Consider the following 11,519-nt stretch of genomic DNA (forward strand, 5'->3'; position numbering starts at 1 on the left):
AAATAAAATAAAATAAAAAAAAATAAAAAAAAAAAGAATTCCTTTTATAAAAAAACCCTTGATGACTGAAACAAGTAGCCACATCCCGAAGAAAGTTGACACAAAAGTAATTATTAAAAGAAGTACTATTGATCAAATTATGTCAGAAAGAAAGAAAAGAAAACAAATGAAAGAACAAATGAAAAGAATTCAAAAGAAAAATAAAAAAATTCATATTAAATTAAGTCTTGAACATATTGTTGCTATTAAAAAGAAACAACTTAATGAAACAGCACGTAGTAATTTTCTTTCTAAAGTAATGGCTAAACGACCACCACGAGGATTTACTGAACCAGTTGCTGTTATGTTAGTTAGAAGTTCAATAACAGCAACTAAAGAAATTAAAGAAATATTAAATGGATTTGGATTAAGACAACCTATGGAAACTAGAATTATTGTTGGAACACCAGAAAATATGACAAAATTAAAAATAGTTAATTTATATATTACTTATGGTCCTATTCATTCAGAAACTATTAGAGAATTAATTATTAAACGAGGTAGAATTCAAATTGGGGATCAAGAACCTATTGCTATTACAAGTAATAATATTGTTAAAGAAGCTTTCTCAGGTAAAGTTGATAATATTGAATGTATTGAAGATCTTGTTAATGAAATTACACAAGGTAAACATTTTGATGAAATTTTTAATATATTATCTCCATTTATATTTTCTAGTGAAAAATTTAGAAATTATAGATTTAATAAACTTGGAGGAGTAACAGGATTACGTGTTACTGGAATGGATGAATGGTTATTACAACGTATTTGATTGATTTTTACTATTTTCTTTGTAAAAGTTTATTTTAAATAATTATTAAATATTTTCTAAAGTAATAATATAGAAATTTTTTTAAATAAATATTTTAATAATAAATTTAATTATATAGATTTAATAATTGTTTTTCTGAAGCAGAAATAAATTCAATTGAGTTAAGATTAATACATGAAAGTGGAAGAGATGGATATTGAAGAAATTCACATAATCTAAAATAAAATTTCCTTAAATGAGTTGTTTTTGATAAAATTAATTGTTTTAATAATTTACATTTACAGAGACTTATAATTTGAATAGATGTTGGAAGAGATAAAATTTCTATTCCATTTACATTATAAAATAATAATTTATTCAAATGAAGAGAGTTAAGAAAAAGATTTGAAGATAATACACAAGAATCACAACGAAGATAATTTAAAGAATGTGGAAGATATTCTAAGTCTTGATATTGACATAGATTTTTTAAATATAAAGTTTTTAAAGGACAATATTTAATTGTTTTATTAATTTGAGTATTATTAAGTGAGAGTGAAGTAAGTGTTGTAGGATATTTTGAGAGTGGTAATATATTAACATGAATAAGTTTCATATTTAATATATTAAATGATTTAAATTCTATATAATTACTATTTTCTATAATTATTTGTGATGTAGATTTTGGAAGTATTATTTCTTCATCAAATATACAATTTACAAAATGAATTTGTTTAAGAGAATTAAATTTTAAATAATTAGGATGAATATTTGTTGAAATTTTAAGATTATTTAATTGAAAACAATTTTCTAATGATAAAATATTTGGTATTATTGATGATATTGTTTGATATTGTATATTAATTGAATTAGGTATTTTTATTGATGATAGAGGGTTATATGATTGAATAGAAAAATTAGGTTCTATTTGAGAATTTGTTCTAGATGAAGAAATAATTTTATCTTCAGAATCTTCAGTATATTCTATTGTTTGTGAATTTTTAATAATAATATTTTTTATAGAATCATCAGAAATGAATATACCATCAAAAGAAAGAATATCTTTATTTTCAATAAACCAATTTGATTTTTTAATACTAATAAATCCATTTTTACTAATAATAAATTTTGATTTCATAGAAATTTCATTATAAATAAGTCGTTTACATAATGGTAATAATATATTTTCTTTATTTTCAATATTACATGAAAATAATTTTAATTCAGTAAGTGTAGATGGAAATTTAATTTCATTACAATTAATAGAATGTATTTCTAATGATTTTAATTCTGTTAAACAAGTTAAATCATAGATATTATATTTTGTTTGTAAAATTGAAGATTTTGATAATATTAATTTAAAAGCATAATATTTTTTGATAATAGATTGAATTATATTAATATTAGTTGTATTTGGTAACCATAATTCTTTTAATCTAATAATATTATCATTTTGAATATTATTTTGACCTTCTACTGAAATAATAAATTTGTATGCATTAAAGAGAATTAAATCTTTATCTTTCATATAATTTGCTTGATCAAATATAAATATAGTTTGTTGAGGATATTTTAATAAAGATTTAGTTATTAATGTTATTTCTGGATAATGACAACGAACTAACATCCATTTTAATTGTTTATTTATTTGTTTTAAACGAATAAAATTACATTCATTTGAGAAATAACAATCAATTTTTGTTAGAGAAGTGAGTTGAGTAAATTGATTATTCCATTCTGATCGTTCAATAGAGATAATTCTATTTTGAATTGAATTAAATAGAGTATATTGTTTTTTATTGGTTAACCTCATACCAATAATTTTAAAAGAAAGATTTAAGAAACTAAGTGAAGGAAGTGAACAAAGTAATTGAAAAGAACAATAAATTGTTTTTAATCTTGGAAAAGTTAATTGATTTAATTTTAATTCAGATCGATAATAATCATATTTTTCATTATTAATATCAATTTGATTTTCTAATAATCCATGTTTAGATGAAGTTTCAATCATTTTTCTGATTTCTTTACTAACTTGTTTTAATAATATTATATCTTTTATATTTAAATATGGTATTACATAAAATAAACCTTCTTTTAATTTGTTTCTATTTTGATTAATAGAAAAATTAAATTGATATTTATGTTTATGAATTAATGTACATGAACGATAAGGAGAAAACATTTTAATCACTTGGTTTTTTAGTTTTGCTTTTCAGTTTTCATTTGAAATTCTATTAAAAAAGTAATATAATACAAAAAAATAAAGAATATTCAATTTATTTTTGATTGTAATGATTTAATTGTTTTTTGTAAAGAAAATATTCCAAATTCTATTCTTGTAGTATTACGTTCTAATCCTCCATCAATGTCTAATTCTATTTTTTCATTTCCTGATGTGATATTACAAATTTTATTTGCTTTTTTTAATTGTTCTTTGTCTTCATGAGTTAATCCATTTAATATTAATGATCTCACATTGAGAAGATTTGATAAAATTTGATTGAGTTTATTAATATAATCTGTTATTTTAAATGGAATTATTGGATACTTCGAAATAAAATGAATAAAACTTACTACATCTACAAGTTCATCAATAATTCCAATAACTCCAAATTTATCTAAAGACATATATTCATTATTATTTAATAATTTATTAATAATCCCATCAATTTCAGAAAATACTAATGATGGATTGTTAAAACAAGGTAATTTTGGATTATTAAATGAAAATGATATAAATAATCGAATAATATGAAGAATATAACTCCATAAATGACGATATTTAATAGTGTCAAATACTTTTATAATTAAATTTTTAATTGATTCTGAATTATGAGAAAGAATATAAAGTTGGAATAATTGAGCTGCTTGTCTTTGTTGTAAAATATCATTAGTTTGGATAGATGTGATTGAATTGTGTAAAATAGAAATAACATCAATATCTAAAGTATTTTGGTTATAATTCATAAGATATTGTAAAATGATAATTGAATGTTGAGAAAATAAATTACAATGTTTAATTGCATCTTCAATCATATGATATATTTTTGAAGTATTGAGAATAAGTGGAATAGGTAATTCAAATCCTATATATGTAAGTAATTGTTGAAAATTAAATGAAAGAATAATATTTGGTAGGTTAGTACAATTAATACAAAATGTTTTGATTTTAGTTATTAAAGAATTATTTAATATTTGATTTTTAATAAGAAGTAATATAATGTATAATGTTTCTTTAGATGGTTGAAGAATTTTAATAAAAGATTCAGTAATATTTTGAATTATCTTTTCATTCTTTTTTTCATTTGTTTCATTAATAAGATTCATGATTTGTTCAATATTTTTATAAGTATCTTTTAATGATTTTTCTAATCTTTGTTTAGGAATTCTTTCAAGAATAGAAGGAAGATAAGTGAGTGAATGAAGTAATGTATTAATATTATCTGTATAATTAATTAATGATGTGTGAATAAGAAATAAATCTCTTGGAGAAGCATTAATATAAATTGAATCAAGAAATGGTGAAACACTTGTTTTTATTGATGTACAACATAACGAATGTAATACAACAAGTATTTCTGCATTATATACAACAATATCAAGTAATTTATCAATATTTTGTACAAGAAAAATAAATAATTTTTCTAATTCTTTATCAGTTAAATTTAATTCATTTGTAAAAAGATAATTTAATGAATCTTCTATTTTATTTTGATCATTTAATTTAATTGCATTTCTAACTTTTAATATTGATTCATGTTGATTTGAGAGAGTGTTTAATTGCATTTAAGAAGAAATGAAAACAAAAAAAAGATAAAAAAAAACTAAAAAATTTAGAAAAAAAAATATATATATATAAAAGATGTCAAGTTCAGACCTTAGCTATGATATTGTTCATTCACTTCCTTCACGTGCTTATAGTTCTTCATATAGTTCAGATAAATTATTAGGAAGATCAAGACATAAACCATTACCATCTGAATATATTTCAATGTTTACAGGATTTTTTGTTGTTGAATTTGATTTAGAAGATGGAGAAGTAATTATTTTTAAACAACTTAGTAATGAACTTAATAATGGAGTAGAAAAAGAACTTGTTAGAGTTTTAATGGGATGTGATTATTCTGCAGATACAAATGTTTCAATTGATCCAAAAAATCCACCAAAAGAACGTCAAAATTTAATTTTAACACATTCTATTATGAATTTTCATTGTATCGTTTGTTTAATATATTTTAATAAAAATATAAAATAATTATTATTAACAAATTATAGTCTGTTCATTTTTCAGTATTTAATCCAAGTAATAAAAGAGGATATGTATCTACAATTTGTATTTCAATACTTCAATCTAGACAATTTTCTTGTCAACAAGCAAAATTTGTAAAAGAAGAATTACAAAAATGTTCAAAACAATTACAAGAAATATCATATTCATATTGGAATGGTACAACACAAATATTTGAATCACCATTAACATTTAGTGAATTAATTAATATAGCATTACAATCTCAAAATGGATTAAATACAATATTAACATCAACATCAAAAATAGTATTAAATTCACATATCAATACTTCTTATGATTCATATTTTAGTAATATTACTTCTCCATCAACAGTACTTACTTTAGGTAATTTTGCATTATGTAATTCTAGTTTTAATAAACCTATTCCTCATGATTTTCCATTTCCACCAATTTTTCCTTTATATCAACCATCATTACGTTCTCAAATTTCAGCAAAATATTCATTTAATGATATTATTGAAACTATGCCAAAACTTCTTCCTCATTTAATATTAACAATATTATCTGGTTGTAGAATTACTATTTTTCAATCAATACCAATTCTTAATACATTTAAATTAAAAGAAATAGCTGATTTTTTAACTTCACTTTGTATTGGAGGAGTATCTTGTGCTCATTATTCACCTATTTTAAATGATGATAAATCATTTAATGGACAAATTCTAGTAACAACATCAAATACATTTACTGGAAATGATGCAGCATTAGATTTATCAAAAGGATTTAAAGGTTTATTTTATGAAGGAAAAGGATTATTAGATAATTTTATTTCATATACTAAAGAAGGTGGTCAATTTCTTGAAGAAAGATATTGGAATATAGTATTAGATTATTGGGGACTTACTGTACGTTGTTTAGCTGGAGAAAGTATTCCAACTAGTCAAGACAAATATGTTATTCAAAATTTTATTCGTCGAGTAGAAATAGAAAGAGAAGCAAATAAAACAGGAAGAATAGTACCTAAAATTCCAATTTTTTCACCTACTTTATTTAAATTTATTCCAAAGTGAAAGATTTTATTTTAACAAATAAATTGATTTTTGTAAGTTTTATTATTTTTATTAAAATTTTTTTTTCTTTTTTTCTTTTTTTTTTTTTTTAGAGAACTTAAAATTTAAAATTTTTATTTATTTATTTTTAATTAAAAGAAATCAAAATATGAATAAAGAAACATTTTATAAGATTATAAAACAGATTAGAAATGAAGATCAAATTTATCAATTGATTTTTGGAAAAGATATTTGTTTTGATGAAATTAAAGAAAAATGTAATTCTCTTATTCAAGAAGAAGGATGTAGAAATAATGGAAATTCTAATTCAAGACATTTATTATATAGATGTAAAACATGTGAAAAAACAACATCAAGTTGTATTTGTTGTCAATGTTTTGATAAAACAAAACATCAAGGACATAATTATTATCCATATTTATCTATGTCACAATATACATGTGATTGTGGAAATGAACTATATTGGAAAAAAGAAGGATTTTGTAATAAACATCAAGATAAATTTAATGGAAATATTAAAGAAATTATTCCAAAAGAAATAAATTATTGTTTAAAATCACTTCCTATATTATTTCAATATTCAATATCATTTCTAATTGAAAAAGATAATAATGGAGAATTATCTATGATATTTAAAGTATTATGTCAAATTGATAAAATTCCTTATTTTCATAAATTATTTATTTCTTTATTAAATGAAAAATATTTATTTCCATTAGATTCATTACTTTATAATAAATATAATTATCATTCATTAACATTATTTCAAAGATATTTTGAATTATCTTTTGTATATCAACAACTTCCTAATTCTATTCTTAACTTTCTTATTTTATTTCTTACTAATATATATGAAATAAATTTTGATTATACTTCAATTTATGATTTAGCTATTGCATCAATTTATTTTGATTATTCACCTAATAATGGATTAGAATATATATTTTCTGGTTTTATTTATGATAAATCAATTATTGAATATTCTCTTTTTAAATCAGGAAGATTTCTTCAGATAATGGATGTTTTTATTAATACAATTACAAATTATTCTAATGGAATAATTAATGATAATATTTTAAAAAATATTGAATTATTACTTGATTATATTATTGGATCATTAAATAATGGAATTAAATATCAATGTTCATCAGAAGAATTCATTAAAGTATTAGAACTTATTTGTTGTTGTTCAAATCTTTTTCCATTTTATATAAAAACAGGAGAACATGAAGAAAATGATCCAAATCATTTTGAATATGTTTTTCCTCTTTTATCTTCAATATTATTATGTTTTAGTTTAATAGATATCTTTGATATTAATGATTTTTATTTTAATAATTTTAATTTAATTCATCAAAAATTTATGAATCATATTAAATCATATTTAAATAATGTTCCTTTTATTAATATTAATGGTACTAAAATTCATTTAAGAAAAGTTGGAATTAATCAACAAGTATCACCATTATCTGGAATTAATTATTTTTATTCATTAATTCTTCAAAAATTAATTAATAAAAATCAATTAGATAAAATTTCAATTCCTAATGAAGATGCAATATTATTATGTGAAACATCATTTATTTCATTACAATTTATTCATCAATTTTCAAATAATATTTATATTAGAAATAATATTGATGTTGAATATCATTATACATTTTATATTGATCTTTTTTTACCTCATATGTTAAATGGAGATTTAAATATTTCTAAATTAATGTTAAAATATATTACTATAGAACAATTCATTTATACATTATTAATTATGTTTAATGTAATAGAATCAACAAATGAAAATATTGATTTGAATATTTCTCAATTTAATATAAATAATTTTAGTATATTATTAAATGTTTTAATTCAAATAAATAGAACTTCATTAATTGAAAAAGTATTTAATGATGAATATTTCATTAAAAATATTATAGCACATATAATAATAGCAGGAGAATCAAATCCAACAAAAATATCTGAATTTATTCCTTTTTGTGAATTAAATATTAATCAATTTTATAATGAATTAATTATTAAAAAAGGTGTTTTAAAAGAAAAATGGTTAAATAGAATAAATCCATTATATCCTTTTTTACAAACTGAACTTCAAGAACAATTAAAATTAAATACATTATTTGGTGATAAATCATTAAAAAATAATAGATATTATTTTGAAGGATTAACTTGGAATAAAGATTTGTTTAATTTTATTACTTCGTCTCTTTTCTGGAATATTATTAAAAAAGGATTATCTAATGAAAATATTACATTTATTCTTATGTTAATTACTGATATTAATTCTGAAATACAAAATGGAATTTGTTCTATAGAAGATATTAAATATCTTGGTATATTTAATGATGAAAATATTACTTTCATTACAAAATTATTAAAAAATAATTATACTCAAATTAAAGATTTTGAAATATTTATTAAAGGAATAAATAATCTAAGTGTAAGAAATTTATTAAAATTTGAGTCTTATATTGTTATTCCAACATCAGTAAAAACTAATAATATAACTAAAGCAAATTTATTAAAAAAGAAAGTATTAAAAAAAATGAATGAAAAACAAACTACATTTACATTAAATGAACATCTTATTGAAGAATCATTATTAGAAAATCAAAATGAAGATTTTTGTGTTATTTGTCAATCAATTAAACAAAATCCATTAGGAAGATTTATTTATTATGATCCTGGATATGCTTTATTAATTCAAAGAAAAAAAGAAGGTGGAAAAAATAATTCAGAGTATGTATTTACAACTTGTCAACATCATATTCATGAAGAATGTTTTATGAAATTATTTAATCAATATACACAATGTCCAATATGTAAAAGTAAATTTAAATTATTTTTACCATTAAGTAATCAAATTTCAATTATTAATGAAAATACATTTAATGAAAAATATAATTTAATAAAAATTGCATTTAATAATAATAATAATAAAATATTTAATGTATTATTATCTTGTTTAATTTCAACATTAGAATCATTAGAATTAACTCATTTTGAAAAAATTGATATTCATGAAGATGAATTTGATATTATAAAATCATTATTTATTGCATTAAAATCATTAACAATCAAATCAAAATGTTATTTAGATGATTTCATTAAATATTCTAATGTAAATTCACCACTTTATCTTTATATTATTTTAAGACTTTATAACCAAGATATTCAATTAGCATATATTCAAAATGTTAATAATATTATGAGTATTATTGCTAAAATAAAACCATCATTATTATCTCAAAAACAAATTAAATTTATTAAACCTAGAATAAATAATATGAATATTATTGGATTATCTGATTGTATTAATTGTGAAGATGCTGTCAATAAACTTTCTATTTCATTTGAACATTGTATTCAATTAATAGAATCAATACTCAAAAGTATTCCAATTATTGATGAAGTACCATTATTGAAAACAATAAATTATATTAATTATGCAACTGGAAATGAACATTATACATTCATACCAACTATTCCACAACATATTTCATTTATTGATTTACCAATAACTTTTGAAGGAGTATTAAAAAAGTATTGTTATAGTAAATGTGATAGTTGTGATTCTTTTATTTCAGATGTTCTTTTATCAAGAATATGTCTTTATTGTGGAAGAGTTATTTGTACTAAAAGAAAATGTTTAGAATATCATTCACATCAATGTTCATGTGGATTTAATGTTATGTTAGATTTGTATAGTGGAGCATTTTGTTTAAATTATCGTGGTAAGACAAATGGTGTTATTGTATATGAAGATGAATATGGAGATTATTTTGATCCTAAAAAACTCCTAATCCCAAAACTTTCGTTAAATCCACTAAAAGTTAAATTGTTTGTTCTATTTTATTTTTATTATTCATCTGTTGATTATTCATATCTTTAGATTTACTAAACTCTACTTTAAAAACACAATCTTTTCTGATGGAATAACAATTAAATTAAAGTAAAAAACTAGTTATGTTGTTTATTTTGTTATTATTTTCATTCATTTTCTATATTATTAATTATCAAATGCTCTTATTGAGACTATTTTTTAATATTTATATTTCTAAATCTTAAGAGTACATCCAATAAAGTGACTTTACTAGTGTTTTAAAGTAATGTCATATAGATATTTAATATCAATTTATCAACAATTGGTTAATTATTAATTTCAATTAAAAAAAAAAAAAACATCTCATTCTAAATAATTTAAATACTTTAATTGTATTCTTTAAATGTCTCAAGAAATTATTAAAACTGTGGTATTCAGAGTTCATTATACAACATCCATATTATGAAATTTATCTTCTTATATTTCATATTTCTGACCTTATTTCTGTGATAATACCAATTATCTCACTATGATAAATTTAAATAATTTATAAAGTACTTTATTGTATTTATTATATTAATAAATAACCATTAAATCATCTAACACTATTGTCACCAATTATATTTATAAACAACACAAATTTCAATGAAATAAACACTACATGAAAATTAAAATGTGATGTTTAGTATATTCTTTCAAATAAAAATACATCAATAATTGTTGGTTATTGAGTTAGTTAAGTACTAAATGATAAAGTTGGTACATTTAATTAATTTAATAAAAAAAAAACAATTAATTAAGTATTAATAGTATTTGCTTTTATTGTTTATTCATTTGGAAGATTATTCAGATCATATTAATATTTCTAATAACTCTACAATGTATGATTGATTGTAGTAGAGTCAATGTTCAATGACATCTATCATATATTTAATTACAAGATTTTTAACTTCTTTTATGTTATCAATTTTTAATTCTTTTATTAATCTCATCTTTCTAGATTTACTAGTATATTTATTGAGATTAATACTCCAAATTATTTTAACATCTCTTATTTACTTTGTTCTATTTTTTATTTCTTTATACATATTTCTTTTCTTTAAATACAATCCATTAATATTGTGGTCAATAATAAAAGTCATATCAAATAATAGACCAGTTTTATTCTTTTTATATATTACATATATAGATGGTATTTTATGATATATCAATCACTTTTTGATATTATTTGTTTGTTCCATACCATTTAATGTCATTGTATTGGAACATTGTTTCATATGTTGATTTCTTGTATTTAATAATCATATAAAATAATAAAATAGAAGAATGTAAAGAAGAAATATGTATAATCAGTGTTATTGTTATTTATTATATTTTGAATTAGAAATGAAAATATTCTTATTATTTTTATCTTTTCTTATCATCATTCTTTTCTTCTTTTTATTCTTTATTATTACTTTATACTAGATAATCTCTTATTATTTTACTATTCTTTATTTATTATATGTCTTATTATTATTCCTTCTTATTTATCGTTGTTAATATGGAATGAATAATAATAATAAAGTTTAAAAT

The 11,519-nt window shown here is 19.9% G+C and overlaps 5 protein-coding genes across 5 annotated transcripts, besides 33 other annotated features; 3 read left to right on the forward strand and 2 right to left on the reverse strand.

The window, feature by feature from the left end:
• Positions 1-33: part of a microsatellite that runs on past the window's edge.
• Positions 34-61: 28 nt separating this feature from the next.
• On the forward strand, positions 62-811 carry EDI_338240 (60S ribosomal protein L7-2, putative; the record flags this gene model as incomplete). The annotated part of the gene is made up of 1 exon (XM_001735200.1): positions 62-811. One exon carries the CDS (start codon positions 62-64, stop codon positions 809-811), a length of 750 nt encoding a protein of 249 aa, XP_001735252.1.
• Positions 145-209: a microsatellite.
• Positions 460-488: a sequence feature (AT_rich).
• Positions 812-839: 28 nt separating the features above from the next.
• Positions 840-940: a sequence feature (AT_rich).
• Positions 918-2,972, reverse strand: EDI_338250 (uncharacterized protein; the record flags this gene model as incomplete). The annotated part of the gene is made up of 1 exon (XM_001735201.1): positions 918-2,972. One exon carries the CDS (start codon positions 2,970-2,972, stop codon positions 918-920), a length of 2,055 nt encoding a protein of 684 aa, XP_001735253.1.
• Positions 1,149-1,169: a sequence feature (AT_rich).
• Positions 1,405-1,462: a sequence feature (AT_rich).
• Positions 1,787-1,812: a sequence feature (AT_rich).
• Positions 1,965-2,014: a sequence feature (AT_rich).
• Positions 2,138-2,196: a sequence feature (AT_rich).
• Positions 2,826-2,859: a sequence feature (AT_rich).
• Positions 2,973-3,022: 50 nt separating the features above from the next.
• Positions 3,023-3,074: a sequence feature (AT_rich).
• EDI_338260 (uncharacterized protein) lies at positions 3,062-4,576 on the reverse strand (the record flags this gene model as incomplete). Its single annotated transcript, XM_001735202.1, has 1 exon — positions 3,062-4,576. The coding sequence occupies one exon, from the start codon at positions 4,574-4,576 to the stop codon at positions 3,062-3,064; it is 1,515 nt and encodes a 504-aa protein (XP_001735254.1).
• Positions 3,417-3,451: a sequence feature (AT_rich).
• Positions 3,590-3,611: a sequence feature (AT_rich).
• Positions 3,964-3,999: a sequence feature (AT_rich).
• Positions 4,577-4,578: 2 nt separating the features above from the next.
• Positions 4,579-4,636: a microsatellite.
• Positions 4,637-4,652: 16 nt separating this feature from the next.
• Positions 4,653-6,109, forward strand: EDI_338270 (uncharacterized protein; the record flags this gene model as incomplete). The annotated part of the gene is made up of 2 exons (XM_001735203.1): positions 4,653-5,009; positions 5,066-6,109. 2 exons carry the CDS (start codon positions 4,653-4,655, stop codon positions 6,107-6,109), a joined length of 1,401 nt encoding a protein of 466 aa, XP_001735255.1.
• Positions 5,015-5,064: a sequence feature (AT_rich).
• Positions 6,110-6,112: 3 nt separating the features above from the next.
• Positions 6,113-6,166: a sequence feature (AT_rich).
• Positions 6,167-6,199: a microsatellite.
• Positions 6,200-6,206: 7 nt separating this feature from the next.
• Positions 6,207-6,290: a sequence feature (AT_rich).
• EDI_338280 (uncharacterized protein) lies at positions 6,258-10,013 on the forward strand (the record flags this gene model as incomplete). Its single annotated transcript, XM_001735204.1, has 1 exon — positions 6,258-10,013. One exon carries the CDS (start codon positions 6,258-6,260, stop codon positions 10,011-10,013), a length of 3,756 nt encoding a protein of 1,251 aa, XP_001735256.1.
• Positions 6,773-6,857: a sequence feature (AT_rich).
• Positions 7,166-7,220: a sequence feature (AT_rich).
• Positions 7,423-7,502: a sequence feature (AT_rich).
• Positions 7,583-7,647: a sequence feature (AT_rich).
• Positions 7,721-7,748: a sequence feature (AT_rich).
• Positions 7,810-7,983: a sequence feature (AT_rich).
• Positions 8,104-8,147: a sequence feature (AT_rich).
• Positions 8,489-8,543: a sequence feature (AT_rich).
• Positions 8,951-9,081: a sequence feature (AT_rich).
• Positions 10,014-10,157: 144 nt separating the features above from the next.
• Positions 10,158-10,178: a sequence feature (AT_rich).
• Positions 10,179-10,270: 92 nt separating this feature from the next.
• Positions 10,271-10,303: a sequence feature (AT_rich).
• A 173-nt stretch (positions 10,304-10,476) lies between these two features.
• Positions 10,477-10,531: a sequence feature (AT_rich).
• A 196-nt stretch (positions 10,532-10,727) lies between these two features.
• Positions 10,728-11,239: a repeat region.
• A 98-nt stretch (positions 11,240-11,337) lies between these two features.
• Positions 11,338-11,489: a microsatellite.
• Between the last annotated feature and the right edge of the window lie 30 nt (positions 11,490-11,519).

This window comes from Entamoeba dispar, genomic scaffold (assembly GCF_000209125.1).
Source record: "Entamoeba dispar SAW760 scf_1105229458975 genomic scaffold, whole genome shotgun sequence".
NCBI classification, from domain to species: Eukaryota; Evosea; order Mastigamoebida; family Endamoebidae; genus Entamoeba; species Entamoeba dispar.